The sequence below is a fragment of the Siniperca chuatsi genome, linkage group LG15 (assembly GCF_020085105.1).
Source record: "Siniperca chuatsi isolate FFG_IHB_CAS linkage group LG15, ASM2008510v1, whole genome shotgun sequence".
NCBI classification, from domain to species: domain Eukaryota; kingdom Metazoa; phylum Chordata; class Actinopteri; order Centrarchiformes; family Sinipercidae; genus Siniperca; species Siniperca chuatsi.
This window is the reverse complement of record NC_058056.1, coordinates 7626248-7646039: the sequence shown is the minus strand read 5'-3', so window position 1 is coordinate 7646039 and position 19792 is coordinate 7626248. Positions and strand designations below refer to the sequence as shown.

The following is a 19792-nucleotide window of genomic DNA, read 5'->3' as shown; positions in this document are numbered from 1 at the left end:
TTATATGTGTATGCTTTTATGTGTGTGTAGGGGAGTTATTTATTTACCAAGTGCTGTCTAATGTATGAGTGCTGTCAGCCGCCGGCTAAGCAGCCATCCATCATTAGTGCGTTTCATTCATCACAGTGGTAGTGTAGGTGGGAGTCTGGATGTGTCGAGTGTGAGAGTGACCGTGGGTGTGTGTGGAGGAGATGATGACTCAATAGAGTGCATATGTCTGGCAGTAATAGCCTGAAAGCAGGCGGGCAGACGGATGTCTGCGCCGGCCCCGAGGCTCACTTCCCGTTCTGACAACAAACTGCCAAGGGCCGTCTGAGAGGGACCAGGCCAGACACTGGAGAACTTTGCGTGTGTGTGAGAGACAGAGGGAGAACATGTGTCTATTGTGCAAACACATGACTGAAGTAGATAGTACAAGTACTCATGTAATGTGAACCTCTGGCTCTTTATGGTCAGTAACAGCTACTTCAACGTTCCTACTTTTTCCATGTATGTTTGGGTCGTCAACTTCATGATGTTAAGTCACTGCATGTCATATGGGTTCTTTGTTCTCCCAGTGGTTCCCAGTGAGTACTTATGACCATTGGTCACAAGATGCATATGCATTTGAGTTGTAAGCATTTCACCAAAAAGTGATATTCCCCTCCAATCTCAAATAGTTTAATCGAGTAATTGTTAGTGACCTGAAACTGAAAACTATCAGGTACATCAACAGAACACAAAAACAGACCGGAAGATGAGTCCTTCTCCCCACAGCGTTCAGGCAGCCTCCCACTGCCAGATTCGGACCGTGCCAGAGTAATATGCTATAGAGTGTTTATTGCTGCGTATATGCGACCACACTCACTGAATCCTACTTAAAGGACAGGGACTACTTTGTGTCTATAGGTAATTACACATCTGAGCAGACAAAAATTACATATGGAGTTCCCCAAGGCTCCATTCTGGGGCCTCTTCTGTTTAACATCTACATGCTACCACTGGCTCAGATTATGGAAAACAACAAATATGTTACCATAATTATACAGATGACACACAAATTTACATAACAATGTCACAAGGGGGACTATGGTCCAATACAAGAGCTGAGTAAGTGTACTGAACAAATCAATGATTGGGTATGCCAGAATTTTCTTCAGTTAAACAAACATAAAACTGAAGTAATTGTTTTTGGAGCCAAGGAGGAACAGTCAGTGCTCAGCTTTAATCAGTAATGTTAAAAACCACAAACCAAGCCAGAAATCTTGGTGTAGTCATGGACTCAGAGCTGAATTTCAACAGCCACATTAAAACAGCAGGATTTGGAAAAACATGTCCATGCATTTATCTTCAGTCTACTTGACTACTGTAACGGTGTCTTTACAGGTCTTTCTAAAAAGACCATGAACCATACTGACCTCTCAGGTCATCTGGGACAGGTCTGCTTTCTGTTCCCAGAGTCAAAACTAAACATGGAGAAGCAGCGTTCAGTTTTTATGCACCATATATCTGGAACAAACTCCCAGAAAACTGCAGGTCTGTTGCAACTCTCAGTTCTTTTAAATAAAGGCTGAAGACTTTTCTGTTTGCCGTTGCCTTTTATTAAATTGAATAATGATTAATTTCTTACACTGCTCTGTAACTTTTACTCTCCTGTTATATCTTGTTTTTATTTTCCATTTAACTCTTTGTTTTCAAATGTCTTTTTATAATGCCCTATGTTGCTTTTATGTTTTATGTAAAGCACTTTGAATTGTCTTGTTGTTGAAATGTGCTAAACAAGTAAACTTGCCTTGCCTTTTCAAAAAAGTTGTCTAACTAAACTAAAAGATAATGGAAGTAAATTAATCTGTTTTAATTATGGATCATTACAAATACGCTATGTTTTAAAAGTAGCAAGTAGTCACACAGTGAGAAAAAATAAATCATGTATAGAATATATATCAAAACTTTTGATGCATCAAGATGCATCAAAAATCATTTTACAATCACATCGTAGCCCTCTGAATCAAATCATGAGGTGCCTAGAGATTCCCAACAATCAACAGAACATCATCTCACGACCCCTCAGATTTGACTTTCGACCCCAGACACCCTGGTTGGGATCCACTTTTTCAAACTGAGACATGTTCACTTGAAATGTACTCGTTTAACAGCGACTGGTAACCTCCACCAGCATGTTGAAGGGTGAGAAAGCCTGAATACTTTTCTAATCTACAACAAAGTTCCTTCAAACATCCTGTTGGTCTGCTTCATAAATTGTGGGCGCCAACAGACAAAATCACTCCAGAATCCTATCTGTAGTGGGGAACCCTGGCTGATACCAGATTTCTATTGAAAATTGATATATCGGTGTCTTAGTACCATATATTGTCTTATTTTCTATCCTTACTGACTGACATGTGTCGATACTTACTTATCATGACTCCAGACACAGCCAGCAGCAGGGCGGCGATGAGGGCCGAGGTTCCCACAGACAGACCCAGCGCCAGGTGGGAAAGAGTTGGCTGGGGAGGCAGCAGGGACACCTCTGCAAGACAAGGGGAAACAACAGCGTTCCACAGTTGTTATCTTCTCCAGAGGAGTATTAACATTCACTTCGCCACTCTGATCCCCAACTTAATTAATGATGTGAAAGCGATGACACAACAGAGCTTAGGAGCAGCGACGGCCGCTGCATGTCAATTCCTTTTCAGTGGCGAGGGGAGATCTCATTTCACTTGTCTAAGCTGAGGAACAAATCTGCACACCGAGAGCGACCGTATTGAGATTGTGACCTTTTATGACCTAGCATCATAGATTTATCTACTGCTTGTCATTACTGAGAACAGATTTGCAAATCATAGGGCAAGGAGACACTCTAGGTCATTAAGATATTATTGAGATGGTAATAGCCCCCTTATTTTGCTTCAAATTATAAAGTGACATTTCGACATATGAATTCATTTCATCTACATTCATATACTCATTATTCATCTGAGATTACATATCATAATTGAAGAGGTAATTCTAGGTCCGCAGGGGTTTGTCCACATCCCTTTGTTACAGTTTAACCCAAGAAGGAGACACAGCACTTGTGTAAAACTGATTTTTAGTCAAGGTTGACGTGAGCTAATGGGCAGAGCCAGGTGCATGAACTTAGGCTCATTAAGCTCATTATGAAATGCATTCAAAATCCATTGTACAATCTCACTACATGAGTATCCAGGTGAAGCCTTTTATTCCAAATCTGTGACATGATAAGATAGAGAGCTTTTATCTGACTGTGGCACAGAGATAAATTACAAATCATAGAACAGGACTCAACAGCAGCTAATAACGCTATAGGAATATCCCTTTTCATTAACAGGTTAGCTTATCCTACGGATTGATAATTATTGTGAATGATTAAGGCACTATTAAAAAACATTTCCTCAGATAAAGATTCAATAAAGTAGAGAGCCTCCCAGGCTTAATTACTTTTGTAGATTAATTCATTATCTATTCACTGAGTCACAGTCTATTACAGGTACAATTACATTCGGCTTAACTCATTTCTACGTTTGGATTCATTTCACATATTTGTATGCGTGTGAATGTGCAATACTATATGTCGGACCTGTAGCGTTGATGCAGGACACCCCGTCCGGTGCCAGGATGAGGTCATCATCACAGTAACAGATACTGTCCTTGATCTCGAGGCACTCACCGCTCTCACAATGACTGCAGTTCTGCACTGGAGTGATGATCACCTCACCATCCCCCTCCATAGCTTTAGGCACACACACACACACACACACACACACACACACACACACACACACACACACACACACACACACACACACACACACACACACACACACACACAGGGTGCAGAGCAGAGGTTTCCAAAATGAACAGGGCTTGATTAGACATCTCCTGGTAAAATGAGCGAAAGTTCAATAACACTGCAATATAAAATACTAGAAATGATCCTAATTAAAGAATGTATGAGGATTGCTTTTCTAGGATTTATTCTCACCACAGTCATCACCCAGCATACAGTCTACCCAGTTACATAAAACATATAGTAGATCATAGTTTCAATAATAATAAGTTAAATCAACAACAAACATCTCTCCAAGACCTCACAGCCTCCTCACTAGTGCAAATAGTGAAAATAAAATGGCAATTCAGTCTTATTATCAGGTGTGTGTCTTGAATAAATGTTTTCAAATAGAGGTTTGTTGTCATACTGAACATATGGAGCTGAATATATATATGGAAAATGTGGTGTTTACTGTGAATGTGATGACTGGACTTGAGTTTATCTGTTAAATCGCATGAAATATGAAATGCCTCAAACTATTTATCTAAGTGTGTGTGAATGCTGTGGTCTGGTGGAGCCACCCAGTATTCGTGACCACTTAAACCTGTAAACTAACAGTGGGTTAAAACTGAGAGGACATCCATCAGCATGGCATCAAAATTCTATTCATGGTGAACAGGGTTTATTGCCACAGAGTAACTCTTCACATTACACTTGTCTTCGATTGTGCTTTCTGTTTCATCACTAGCTTAATTTCATTTTAATTTCGTACTAAGAACAGTACGACCCAGCATGTACAAACTATACTGTATGAGATGAATCGAGCCAGGGTGGGTCATTATGTCGAACGGAGGGTTGATAGCTTGCAGATTTTCATTCCAGCCTACTCTTACCTTAAACTAGATGAGTTTACTGATCGTGACTGAAGTCGTGTTAATCAGTGAAACGATCTGCTGTGGTCTTGGCTGGAACAAAATCTACAGACTCTCTGCCCTCCACAACACAACGGCTCATACTGCCATAAATTGTTTTAAAAGGATTTTACAACATCCATTACTTAATTCAGATTTAAAGGAACCAATTGTCTTTATTGTAATCTACAGTGAACATGGGCAAATCAGTCTAACATGAATTAGTTATGGGCTGTCTGTGAAAGCTTGTACTGTTTAGTAAGCAAAGCAAATGCACTCATCTGCAGAATCTATTTTCTCTCATCGTTCTGTTATCAGCTTTATATGTACAAATACATAAATCTAACCTAGAAACACTTGAAAGGTTTCGAATACAAATGTCTCAAGTATAGATGTTGACTGCATACTAATGTGTAGCTGTGATACTCTATACTATTGTGGAGCTTTAGACACAGTCGTGTTGAATTTTCTACTGGAGTGTGGATGGTGATGATGTCTTTGCTACTGAATTTTTCTAGGACATTCTGTCTGCACGCCTTTCTTTTGTTTAATGATATCATTGTATGTACCACGCAACAATTTCTCAACTATCAGCTAGAAAAATATCCCTGCACAGATGAGTCATTTTCCTCCCCTTAAGCTTATTGAATAATGATTTTCCTTAGATCCTTGCCATGCACAAGACAAATGATATTTTCTCTTTCAAACCGGTGGATCAAGTGAGATTCATTGAAGCTCTCCTGGCCTCTAATAATATGCATGTTTTCTTCAGTGCCTACCAGCATCTCGTGATGGCAATATGATTGGATGTCTGTGTAGTCCTATCTGTATTATTCTTTCTTCACACTGGTTTTGAAGCAGCCTGTATTGCAAACCGCTTGCCTCTGTCAACATTAATGCTATGATTTTTGATCTTTTTTTTTTTTTTTTTTTTTTAGCTCTTTCAATGTACACAGCAGGGTTTCCCGCCTCACCTACGGTTTTTATTTGAGCTCGAGAACCTGCCTGTGCAGTTCAAACTGAGAGGGAAATTACTGGCGTAGCCATTTGTGATTACAATTTCAAACCACAAATACCCTTAAACCCGACCTTTACGCAGATGATATTTTTATCTGTTGTCAAATTACAGATATTACAACCTGATAATCCGTCCTGCGGGTTATGATAAGGATTCAGGCCTTTTGGTTATTCACTGGTTATAAATCACGTCAGTTTCTCTCTCTTTTCATGCACACCACTCACATTTGTCTAGTTTGAACAGTTTCTTTTGCAGGAATATAAAACCTTTAGTCATGACACAGATGTATAGATAGATGTGGATGTTAATCTTTAAGTCAATGTGTGATTTTCTTTCTCATGAGGCTACAAAAATGGGGATACTATTAGGTATTTGGGAGCTGCACAAAGTACATAAGCTTATGGCCTGGCCAGCACCACGGTTGTATCTTTAGACAAAAGTTTACAATTAGCAATCCTATTATTAACTTTTCCTGTGAAAATAGCTGAAATAGTGGATGAACGTTTGAATTTTGATGTAATTTCCTTCTACAACTAACAACATAGACTAGAATATCTAGCTAGAATATCTCAGCGTGTTAACCAGCTGGGGCCAGAATGGAGAGGAATGAAGATAATGTGTAGTGTAATAAATGAAAACTAAAAAATAAACACCAAATTTCTGTCTTATTTACAGCTGAAAGTCTTTCCAAAGTCTTTTTCCTCTGGAGGAAATGAAGTAAGTTCGATGACAAATTGAGATGTGTGGCTGTTGAAAGCGGCACTGCCTCACCAGACAGCATCACCTCTATTAAAGCTCAATGGGAGAGAGATATCAGTGCGTATGTTACTACAGCCCAATGGAGGACAATTTTAAAAAGCACTTCAGTTTCTATTTCTCACTTTCCCCCTTTTTCTATTTCTCTACAGAGCTGAGTGAAGAGGGAATCTTAGATGATGTATTGATGGTCAACAAGCTTATCGCTACAGGTAAAATTTTCCGTCAGACTGTGTTTTTAGTACCTGTCAAGTTCAAATGTACAAGAAAAATAGAGCAGAGATGGGTCAACAGGTTTACACTAGATGGATTTATTGAGCAGTTCCTCCTCTCTATCTGGAGGTGTTTTAATTAATTAAATAATCTGGGTGAGTCTTCTGTCAGAATGGAAAACTCCAGACTCTCCCATATCTGCTGTACAATTTTACAATATCCTTTTCTGATGCCACAGAGTGAAGCAACTCATTCTCATCTTGCTGTACAAATCTATATTAGTTAAGTGCGGTGAAAGCTTGTACTGTAGAAAGCAAACCACAACAAAAACTAATTTAAAATGTCAATAGCAAAAACAGTTTCTCGCATCATTCCGTGAAGTGCAAACACATTAACTCTCACCGACAAACACTACAAAGGTATCAAATGCTGAATACTAATTTTTTGACTGCTGGTGTTGAATGCTGACTAGTTTGTCTGTATTTTATTACCTTTCAGAGGATAGATGAAGGGCTCTCCCTCTGGACCGAGGAAGGATGTGCCATCGTCACCGTCATGTTTGGGGTTGTTATCTATGGAGGTGTTACCACCTAGAAACCAGGAGGGCAAACACAGTGACAAAACCTCAGTGCCATCGTGTTAACACGTGGTATGTTCTATGGGAATTGAACAAAAAACATTGAAATGTACAATTGAAATGCACTTTTCACACATCATCCAAACAGAAACACAAGGACTGGGTTGTAAGTATCACATCCTTTGCTGTAATCCCAGTTGGACTTATTTGGATTGTCCTCCCTTTCTTCCTATTTGTTTGCACACATTTCACACGTTTCATCCTTGTGTGTCCCAATGCATGCTAATGTAACAGTTATTTGCATTATGCTTACCACCATATTTGCTTTCTTGTTATTTATATTTATTATTATTTATATTTGTTTCTTTTCAAGCCTTATGCTGTGTACTTCCAAATGCTGTTATGACCCAATTATCTACTGGGGATCATTAAAGTTTATCTTACACTGCTAAATAATATGCGCTCAGTACAAGGAAAAACAAGGTGTAATATTCTGATATTGTGTTTGAACGATGTTTGGTCCAATCTTTATGATTTACAGTTCATTGAGCAGTTAGAGGGACAGCTGTTTCTGGGTGTCACATTCACATTCACATTCAGTATAAAACACATATGGCACTCCAAGATGTACATTTGGGTCATACTTGACAGCTCAAGACAATTTATTTATTAAACTTTTTCTGGGTGTTCCAGAAAAAACCTTGGAAATCTCTTAGACTAACCTCTGTAGCCTCCGCCGCCGCCCCCGGACATACAGCCACCCCCGCCGCCCCCGAATCCGCCGTGGGTCTGCCAGAACTTTTGACAGGCCTGCCCTCCCTGGCCTCCCAGTACCAGCGGTCTGCCACCCTGACTGACAGGAGCACTGTCATTCCAACCTCCGCCTCCGCCTGTCACAAAAACACAACACACCTTTGATGTGACGTTACGTGCGTTAGGTGCTGTGTAGTGAACCAGTCTGTGTGACAGAGGGAACGCCAGAGAGAGTGAGTTCTTAAATGGGTGGTGGAAAAAAGATGCTAAACTGCAGGAATGCATGTTCCATGTCTTTAGGCACACACACACACACACACACACACACACACACACACACTAAGTATCACTTATATTCACACACACACGTACACAGCAATCCCAGATTAGTGATAACAACACCGGTTAGAGCAGAGACCTCATGGTAACATGAGATTAAAGTTATAGCTAATAAAGTTAAAACTAATCCCTCCCATATTCCCCAATGCTAGCCAATTTAATTTCCCCCTTTCATTTTCCTCCTTCTCTGAAGCCTGAGAGATACAAACAAGTGAAAAATAAAACATATCTCACAACAAACCCCCCCCAGACATGCTGAATATTTCATTTTTCATTCACCGAGTTTCCTCAAAAGTAAACCTTGGGCTTTGTGAAGATGTAAAAATCAATATCTTATGTATTCTGGGCTGTTCTTCAACTCCGAGCACATGAATAATGGAACCTGCAGTGAGCATGGATGTAACATTACACTGGTAGAACAGAGCATGTAGTTCTGCCCAGCGATGACGGGGGGGACAAAGTGCTCGACATGAATAATCATGAGTAGGGCCAGGCTGTGTTTTGTTTTCTCCAGAACACAAACACTGGCACACAGAGGTGGAACGTCTATGAAACGTACGCATTAAGACAGAAGTAAACACCTTCAGGATAAATGGATATGTTTACAAGTACAGGTAGACATGCAAATAAACATTTCCACTTCAGGCTATCTGTAAACTCGGTTTATTAGTTCGTGTGCGTGCAGAGGGGAACAGAATAGACACAGCCTTTCTCATCATAAAGTGGGGCCAGATAAGCCATATACACTACAGTACTGTAATGGGGTATTTTTTTTATCATGGTCTCAATATCTCATACACCACGCAATGTCTTTCTCCCTGCATCAGGCTCTCTCACTAACACTCACATAACTGCATTCACAAACAATGCACAGAGTCTATTGTATTTCCCTGCACACACATACAGATGGTACCAACACACATAGCAAAGCTGTGCGTAGTGTACCTGCAGCATTTGACTTCCCGTTGCGTCCCGGTTGGCTGGGGTCATAGTCCATCTGCTCCAGCTGGGTCTCTGATTGGCTGCTGTACCCCCGGCCACCTCCCCCAGCAGCGATGATGAGGGGGATATACACTCCTTTGTCCACCTGGGTCATTATTGTTTACAGTTAGATTAATGTAGTGGTAGCTGCTCTTCAAGGGAATAGTTCAACATTTTGAGAAATATTTGCGTATTTGCTTTCTCGCTGAGAGTTAGATAAGAAGATTAATACCATCTCATGTCTGTATGGTAATTATGTCGCTGGAGCCATCAGTTGGTTAGCTTAGCTCAGCATAAAGACTGGAAATGGAGGGAAACAGCTAGCCTGGCCCTGTCCAAAAGTCCGCCTACCATTACCGCTAAAGCTCACTAGTTGTTCACTACATGTTATATCTCATTTGTTTAATCTGTACAAAAACCAAAGTGTAAAAATAACAATTCACGATTTCATGTGGTTAATGTGCTGGACTATTTCTATTTCTGCAGCCCATGGGCTAAGAAATAGTCCGGCACATAAGCTAAGCTAACTGGCTGCTGGTTGTAGCGTCATATTTAATGGACAGACATGAAAGTGGTATCTGTCTTCTCATCTAACTCTCTGCAAGAAAGCAAATCCACGAATTTCCCAAAATGTCAAAAAACTATTCCTTTAAAGGATTACTTTGGCTTATGGAAGATTGGCCCGTTGGTCAGCTTATCTGCTCTGTGATGAGACACCAATATAACTAGTGTCTCTGGTGGATTCTTGGCTCCAGTGCTCCATGATCATTGATTTAATGAGTGACAGCAGGCCACTAATATTATCGCAATGATATGAGCTGGTTGAATGGAACAGTGAGCTGACAACAGGTCAAAATCCCCCAAACCTGCAGTGTAATATGTATTCTACTTGTATCAACAGAGAAAACTGGGCTGGTTTTATATATGTGACACATATTCTTTACTGGAATATCATACAACATCTCTATAAATGATGTGCAGTTCCTAAATATCAAGTATAAAAATATCTCCCCGTCCCCGAGAGCACCATTCCCTCAGCACCTTCTTACCTTGAACACATACGTGGCCCCACCACCTCCTCCTCCGCCCCCTTTCACTTGAGTTTTGTTCACCATCGGGCCGCTCTGTTCCAGGCAGATCTTATTCAGCTGGCCGTTGGACTGCAGGGAGGGAGAGAGATGTCAGGTCACAGAAGAACTGCTCTTATGGATGTCAGTTGTGTATGAGAAGGCTGAGCAGTTGCCAACCCCCAGCTGCTGTGAGTCTTAAGGTTTTTGCATTATAATGGTGAGCAAATACAAAGCAAAAAGATCCAAATGCACACAGGAACTGAGATGCAAGGACCAGTGTTCCGCATAACACTTTTATGAGATTTGAGTTTTTACTGATTTCCTGTTTGCCCTCAGTTTTTACATTTACATGACTGTAAATCTGTCATTGTACAGTGATGGAATAATGTTACGGACTAAATGAGACATCTCTGGAGCTGATTTCTGTTTGCTGTTTGAACCTTAATATGTTGTTCACAAAAATTACATTAATTTAACTAAACGAATGTCATATCCAATGAGTTCACCATCACTGGAAACACTCAACAGTTTGCTAATGAGAGAGGTTCAGGTTTGTCACGCCATCTTTATATTCATGTTCACGTTACCCGGTCGATTAATGTCATTTTTATTTTATTTATTTTTTTACTGTATACCAATAACAAAGGTCATCTTAACCGTGGTTAAAACAGTCGGAAATTGTGCATTTTATCTTCAGCGGGTATGAAAACATTAAAAAAATTATGACATAACATGATTATATTATCATTATGTTTTAAGTCGATTTATCATCTTAACCAATAAAGACAGCCTGTCAGTCAGCTTGTCGTTGTTCCACTCTGTTTCCCAGAAATACAGCCTCTTTATAAAAATGGAAGTGGACGTTTTGTTGGCAAATGATGTTGGATGCAGGGACGTTGCCACAGCTGAGGTTTTGTGAATTGATGTGTCTGCCTTGTGTGTGCTATCATGCTGAACTGCCGGGAGCCAGTCCTACTCTGAGAGTGAGAGGGCATGAGTTTCCTCGCCTCGCTCCGTCTGAACCTCACTCAGACACGCAAACACACACTCAAGAGTCGCTCATCGCTCCCACGACTCCCTCATCTGTCTGAACAGAAGCTCGGAGGGGCTGGGAGGGAGGAGGGGGGGCGGGACTAGAGGGGGTAAAAGGCAGTGCATTCAAATGTTCTGGGAGAGTCTTCCTCACTCTTTCTCCCTCTCAGCCTGTTCTGTCATTGCAGCTTCTCACTTTAAAGTTGAGTCTTTGTCTGGGAGAGAAAACACGACAGAGGAGGTGTTTATGTGTGTGTGTGTGTTTGTTTGTGTGCATGGTAGAGAGAGGAAGACACGCACGGAGAGAGTGAGTATTTGTCAGGACAAAGGGGGGGGGGGCATCATTTCCCTCAGCAGAGGGAAGGCTAGGTGTGAGGAAAAACACAGTTCCACAGCACAAATCACTTTCAGAGCGACCCTTCGGAGAGGGTCGCTGCCTCTCGCTGTCAGAGCTGGGGGGGAAGTAAGAGGAACCTTAAACGACCCAGTTCCTCTCTGCTGCCTGTACTGAGCACTTCAAGACACACTGTGTTAAAAAACTAATAAGTGGATGACAGTGGTGAGGACCCCTGCCTGGACATTCTGCCTCTTGAAAACAAAGCCACAAAACACAGCAGGCACTTGGACTGCCTCACGTCCCGCTATAACCACTGGAATACAAGAAGGGCTGCTAAATCAGCATCATCTTATAATTCACTTCTTAAAACTATTATTTTCATGTCAGCATTTATATTTCACATGAAGGTTGTTTTGCCTTTATTCTTTAAAAAAAAAGGTTTTAATTTAAAAAATTTTTTACGGTCTTCAACACTTTTACTAGGATGTCACTGTTCCTTGTTTTATGCTTTAAAGCACTTTAAGATACGGGCTCTAATCAGCTAATTAAATAAGCTTCTGTGTTGACATACTGCAGCTGTCTTTGCATAACACATGGCTGGTATTAATATGGACTCCATTTCTTAAAGTAAAACGTAGCAATTTTATTACATTTTCTTCCTAATTTCCTGAGACATTTAGAAATGTTTTTCATGTGTACATCAATATATCTATAGGCAGAGAGATGGATTCCTACAATGCATTATCCTTAATACTGTGTATCATCAAGACATACAAATATCTATACAACCCACACACTAACAATGTGTGAATACAACAAAAAGGAATGAACTTTACTACTGTGTTCTGTCAAACAGTTTAGAATCTGCTGGTATTTTCCTCCTCGTACATATGCAGCAGTGAGAAGTGCCAAACTTTGGCAACTAACCCCGTTTCCCTTTATTTTCAGTGGCGGGACAGGCCTTAGTTTTCAAACGTTTAAACAGCGGATGATGGACGGTTTCACTGGCGACTAAAGGGATTGTGAGGGTTTTAGTCTCAGTGGTGTGAACTGTGAGGGGAAGCAAACTGCGCTGCTGCCAGTGAAGCAACTCCAGAGCATAATGGATGACAGCCACCTCTGGCAAAAGAACACAAGTAAGCTTAAGAGAGACAATGGGGAGATCACTGCGAGCTTCGATCGCAGATTCAAACAGTAGCTGGTGGCCATAAAATGTTACGATTTAGAGCACGGGTATCCAAAGTGAGGTTCACAGACCCCCTAAGGGTCCATGAGGAGGATTACCAGATCCCTGATTCCTTTAATTTGAGCCTGTCAAAGTTATCGTATTAAAGTCCGACTGAAATTAAATAGCAATTTTCTTTGTCTGCAACAGCGTACATAGTATCTGCTCTGTAAATCACTTGTCCTGTGCTCTCCTTTGAGAAAAAAATCAGCAACCAAAGGGGAGAAATTAATATTTTATAGGCTTCATGATGATACCCCCTAGTTTTTGCATTCATTTGACGGAATGCTGTTAGGTATCAGTCTACGTTAGGTGGAGACCTTCTTTTGATACAGCCAATCAAATAAAGCAGTAACGTTAGCGTATCACTAACAACACGCTGTCTGCCCATGACATGTAGGCTACAGCGCAAGTTTCTTTACTTTGTCTCGTTCTCTACGGTGTAACACTGGCACTCTGGCGGCCTGCCAGCTGCTGTCAATCAAACACAGACACCGTAAAGGAGCATTTCTGATATTTCCCCAAAGGCCTTTTTTCTTCCTTTTAAAAATAAAAAACTATTAACAACGCATCTAAAAAACACATTAACATTATTTTTGACTACAAAAATTGATTAATAAATGCGGAAATTCAGTTGGACTTTAACTCAATGTTAAAGAATGAGGCTCATATTAAATTTCCCTTCCACTGCTATCGTGTCATATAGAGTGGACAGTGATATAATTCAGTTCAATTTATAAGCAGCTTTAAGCTTCCTACATTGGCACCATTTCTGGACGACAAGTACGGACGGGATTGTAGACAACTGCTGCATCTATTTGTGGGTCTATAAAAGAGAAATATGTTTGACACCTAAATCAGAAAGTTGAACCATTGCAGCGTTTAAGGCTATTTTGAAGTAGATCCATAAATTGAATCTGTATTATAATAATTCATTCTTTACGTTTATCTTGCTTTTATGACACTGTAGACTGTAGGTTGTATATGTCACTGAACGTCTTTTTACTGCATGACAGCAGACTTACTGAACTACAGTGAATTGAAAAAGACGTACATTGGGGCATGCGTCCTCTCCTTGCTGTCCCACCAGGATGTAAAGCAGCTCGCCCTTCCTCAGCAGGAAGTCTCCTGTGATGTAGACACCATGTGACCTGCTCATGGCCAATACGCTTCGACCGCCAGCTGCACCATAGGCTGTGATCCTGGGGTGTAACAGAAACAAATATGACACACAGACACAAACAAGAAAAAACTCATTAGCAGGATAATAATCCTAATTATACAGGAAATGAAAGTTTGGTTTATTTTCTCAGTGTTTCCATTTGGCTTTGAGGGGTTTTTATGGGCAAAAAGAAGGATGTTGTTTATTGTATATTCCAACCTGTACAGTAGGTATTTATCAGAAATAACCCGAGGCTGAGAACCAGCCCTCATGTATTCCTCCTGCGATTTCACGAGTGCACAACATTAAATAAAACCAAAATTAATTTGGAAAGACTAAAACACACTTTCAGCCTGGGTGTTTAATCAAATATATTTGACCTAGCATGGTACACTATTCTGTGCACAGTTTTGTTTGTGTGTGTGCATCAGAGTACATGGGAACGCAAACACACAGAAACACACACCTTTGTAGCAGAAGACACTAATTTCAAATGCTCCAGTTTTCTTGCCAGGGGAAAAAAAAAAAAAAATGTGATTGGTTTTTTGGGAGCGCTTCGATATTTCTCTTCCCTGGTGGTCGTGCTTGGTGGGGAGAGAGAGAACGCTGCCCGGTGCTCAGTAGCTACCTCAGCTGTTTGCCTAATGACTTTTGGGAGATGCAGAGCACATATTCATCTCTGTGGCCGTCTGTCAGCTTCATTTACAGGCTCTGCCAGATAAACCAGGCCGCATCAAGACCACAATTCTGGAGTCTGTGTGGAGACAGAAGGTGTTTTTCTAAAACTCCGGGACATGTGTTAAGACAGTGCTGTCCACGCTGTTGTTAGTTAGGTGTTTTAAGACTCAAGGGTTTTGGCTGAGCTTAGCAGTGTGTGTGTGTGTGTGCCTGTTTGTTTTTGTGTTGATGTGGGAGGCTAACAGCTTTCAGAGACGTTTTTCGTTGTGTGAGCCATCCAAGGCAAATCCAAGTTAAACGCCTCATGTTGTCATGAATGCCCACAGGAGGAATATTGATCTCCACACAAGGTAGTGGATATTACAGCATTAATCCTCGAGCAGTACACAGTTTGAGGTCAAGGTGCTGAGGCTGATTGTTAAGGTATTTTGAAGCCACCAACATAGACATGCAGGTGGGTGGTTTTTTGGATTTTGGAGTCAGGTGTGGAGTGAATCATGCTATTTAGCTGCCATTACTCCAGCCTCTGCTCCCTCGGGCAAGAATCTGATAGCGATATTTCTCTGTTCACTTGTGGAAGATTGATGGGCTGCTGATGCGCAGAGGAGTGGAGGTGGGCGTGAGGAAGAGTCTGCATTGTTGCGAAAAATGTGAGTATGCTGATGCCTAAGAAGGAGAGGTTAAGTATATCCTGCCACACAGGTACATACAGTAATGAAGTGTATTTACCTAATTATTGGCCCTTAAGAAAGAGATGGGTGTGGGTGGGAGTGGGTGTTTGAACATTTCTTGTACAAATAATGGTAAGGTCTGATGTTTGTGAGCTCTGAGGCTTTATACTCTGGCAGCAGCCCTACCTGTAGGTGCCAGTTTCCTGGACCTGCCACATTTGAATGCCTTTGAAGGGCCCTCGGGTGCCTACTGTCACGTTGACGTTGCTGTTCCTGTAGGAGTTGAGGCACTGAGTGGGAGTTGGGCCTTCAGGGCCCGCAGCCCCACAGGTATGAAAAATCCATTTTTTGGCTGCACATGAAGAAAAAACAACAACATTTAGCACTTCATACAGCGCACAGCGGTAGGAGCACATATTCTGTATTCAGTCACACATGCACAGACTCATTACAGATCTATTTGTCTCACATTCATTCCACTTCAACATTCCCCACCGCTCCACTTTCACATCAATAAAACTCAAATATATAGATATGAAGAAAATGATCACATATTGGGGAGGCACGCTCCTAAGTAGAAGCTACTCATATGAGTTGCTACTATCATCTCATATGAGATGATAGTAAACTGCAGCAGGGGACGTAGTGACAGGATCACAGGTGACAAACATTTCTCCTCATTTTCCGTGTAATCCCATGTGTCGGTGCTAATTGGAGTTCTTTTCACTGTAATTAGCACCAGATTAGTCTTGTCAGATGGACGTGGACGGACTTAACGCTGCAGTACTAAATCCTGATTTAAGGCTTGCGAACACAGAGCAGCGAGGAAGACACCAGGGAGCGAAGCACCTCTTTCTCTCACCCCCTGCCCGGCTGTGAACGCTCGGAGACTACTTATCAGCAATTTCAGAGCAGGGCTGCAAATCTGACGCCAGCTAAAGTCAAAGTCATTCCTGCAGCAGAACAACTCACATGATGGCTTTCATAGCCTCTGAGTTGCTGCACAATGTGATTGGAAGACCGTTTGTGAAGATACTTTTCTATTATTTGCAAGAACAGATACATACTGATTAAATGGTGACGGGATAGACAGGAAAGAGAAGAGACGGCATGAGACAAGTCTCAGGAGTGCAACTGAAGCTCATGATGCTCTCACCACAACACCCTTTGCTGTTGAAATTGCTTGCTGTGTAGTTCCCAGGAATTGAGATCCCAGTATTTACAAGGATCTCTTGCCAAAATCCAGTCTCTCTGACTGAGGGAAATAACTACAGAAAGCTGGTATTTTTAGCATGCGCGTATCTGTTTGTCTGTGTTTACAACAAAATGAGAGTATACATCATTTCCTTATTAAGTATCTACAGTTGAGAAATTGTGCTTTCACAGCCACGAAATAACATTCATCCCGAGTGCCAGTTTGTGTCGCTGTCACTCCAAATGATGACTAGTATTACTATCCTCATGATTGGTTCAGTCCAGTTTGGCAATGTGTTGCCTGCAGAGACAATTTCAAGCAGGCTAATACCTTTAAAAACACTTTAAAACACCGCTATCGTAAGAGAGCGATTTGGAGTTCAGCCTGGTCTTTGAAAATGCACTCCTACTGTAAAAAAACAACAACAACAAAAAAAAAAAAAACTGTTGTTGGGCTCCAGCAGGAGCAAATTGATCCCTCAAGTCAGTATTTTCAACACCCAACAAGGTAAAAAGAGTTAAGACTGCTGGAAATAAATCCATCACTGCAGAATAGCCTCCAGAGCCAAACAGTGCTTTAGATGTAAATCTTACTGTACTTAATGGGTTACTCCGAGATGGCAATCAGGAGGGAAGAAGAAGTGAAATCTTGGCTATTTTATATGAATAAGATCCTTCTTAGGTAAAGTGAGCTTGATTTTTTGACATTAGCGCCGCCGGTGTTGAACATAGCCAAGTCTTCCGCACGATTTCTCTCTCCCATCTCCCTAGGGTGCGTTTCGTTTCACCCTTCAACCAAGCTGATCGATCTTGTTGGTCCATCAGGGTGAGTGGATTCTTATGCACACATACACACACACACACACACACACACACACACACACACACACACACACACACGACCCTACAATCACACACACACACACACACCACCCAACTGGCGTAATGAGCCATTCTGTGATAGGCACTTGGCAGAACAAACAAACACAAGATGTGCTCTCACAGATGATAGACTTCTCTAATAAGAGGTGTGCTGCCCCCCCCCACACACACACACACACGTACATACATACACACACATATACACACACACTTACACGCACAAACATCCCTGGGGAGACTCTGAGTCTGACTATTTCATGAATCTCCTTTTCTGTGAACTTTGCCACTGGTGGTAGGCTATCATCATAAACACTGGCCTCCATCAAAGAAAGGGGCAATGCTGTACACTGCCATCAGTGAGGAAGTGTTGAATAAGACACAAGAGAAAGAGACAAAGAGTCAAACATAGAGACTCACAGTTTAGCAAAAAGTCTGATTGGATTGCAATACTGACAGCAATGTTCCAGCAGTCTTATCTCCTCTGAACATTATTAAAACAAGACGATAGTAAACGTGCATTCTCAGTCCTTGGGCCAATCAGTAACAAGTAAACAAGTGTTTCAGCACCAAGTCAGGCCTCTGAATCGTTTTTAAATTGCCAGAATGAAGCAATGAGACTGAAAAATTATTATATTAATCATCACTTGTTACAAAAAGGCATGTTGTGTCAAACTGCTATTTGAATAAGTTCTGAGGCATAAATTTTCTAATTCTAATGTTTTTTGGCTTTAGCCATGATTGGGGTTAGCCGGGTTCCGGATCGGTTCTTTCCCCTGTTGGAGAAACAACTGAGCCAATCAGAACTTTCCAAGCTGGACTAAGGCCACATTCAGAACGACAGTAGCCCTGCATGAAATAACACAGCCCTCTCATTCATTTGAACGGAGCCAGTCCGTCAACGCAGCGTGTAACGCGATGTCATCCGGAGAAGGCACTGCGTTGGCCAATCATAGACATGCAAGCACACGTTCTTGGCAGGTGACTTTGTAACGTGAACAGCGTATTTCTGCTGTTTACCTCACGATCGTCATGACAAAAGATAAAATAATTGCTGCCATAATAACTTTCCAGAGTAAAATCCTGTCTCAGAGTATTATAAACCGCTGCACAGTGTTTTGGTGTCTGATAAACCTTCAACTCAGGGATCTGTCACACTGAACTTCCTGGATCGTACGCCCGCTACGAATGAGGATGTCATCTTCCCACAGGTATGCCAGACAAAAGTCTTTGGGGTTTAAAAGTTCTCAGTTTTGGTCCTTTAATCAGCATGCTGGTTTAGCATAATCTACACATTTCTTTGATCGACATGACAAATGCTGAGTTAACCGCTCGTAGCAACTGCTACCACAGCTTCTGCGCTGACTGAAAATGACGTAGACAGGACGGATAACTACTGATCAGTTAGGGCAAAATAACCCCGCCACTCTGACATGATTCGACATGAACAGCCATTCAACAATAACAGTCAGACAAACACTGTGACTCTTGTGCTTGTTGTTTTTAATTCGAGCGTTGTCTGCACCACTGCTTTTCATTCAAAGGAGAGCACTTCAAATGAGTGCAATAAAAGTGCAACCAAAAAACTTGGTTTTGCATGCTATTACATGTCTTCAGGATATATTATACCTCTACAAAATGTTAACTTTAAAAGACAACTATATGCACTCCAAACATACTGTAGGTTAACCCCCCCCCTCATACATAAACTTCTCATTCTACGCTGCTTTCCTCTCTTAGCATGTATCCTCCTTATCCAGTGACAGTTGTCCTCCTTGGGCCGGCCATTAGAAAGATGGATCAAGGCTGGCACGCCATGAATGGATGTGAATGCAAAGTACAAAGCTTATGGAGCACGAGAGTCCAATTAATTACAAAAGCCTGTTTTGCGCGGCACTGCTCGTTATCAGTCTCATATCTGTCTCAGTGACTAATGTTCCCCCTCCAACACCCACAGTAACATCAACTAGCTAACGGATTACCACAGGCCAGTGTTTATGAGCAAGTAAAGAAGGAAGCACAGACTCCCATCTCCACTCTGCAGCTAATTAGCCAGCACGTAATGGCTAAAGCTCCTTTCTGCATGGAACGTTCAGGGACTGACATCTGCTGTCACTTTCAAGAGCCAATCGGATTGCTTCAATCACCATCCCTTCTGTCTTTGATTTGATGCCAGTTTTCATCTACTCCACTGAAGTTTTTGTTGTTTTTCTTGTTGTCTGTTGTT

General features: G+C 41.4%; 1 protein-coding gene across 4 annotated transcripts in view; it reads right to left on the bottom strand.

Moving 5' to 3' along the window:
* alk (ALK receptor tyrosine kinase) overlaps window positions 1-19792 on the bottom strand; it is a 301315-nt gene that overhangs the window by 15256 nt on the left and 266267 nt on the right. For all 4 annotated transcript variants that reach the window (XM_044165960.1, XM_044165961.1, XM_044165962.1 and 1 more), the window contains 8 exons: window positions 15679-15844; window positions 14036-14183; window positions 10367-10477; window positions 9282-9423; window positions 7967-8134; window positions 7159-7257; window positions 3578-3730; window positions 2396-2509 (listed from right to left, as the gene is read on the bottom strand). In XM_044165960.1, coding sequence (XP_044021895.1) covers window positions 2396-2509; window positions 3578-3730; window positions 7159-7257; window positions 7967-8134; window positions 9282-9423; window positions 10367-10477; window positions 14036-14183; window positions 15679-15844 — 1101 coding nt within the window. The remainder of the gene's footprint in view (window positions 1-2395; window positions 2510-3577; window positions 3731-7158; window positions 7258-7966; window positions 8135-9281; window positions 9424-10366; window positions 10478-14035; window positions 14184-15678; window positions 15845-19792) is intronic.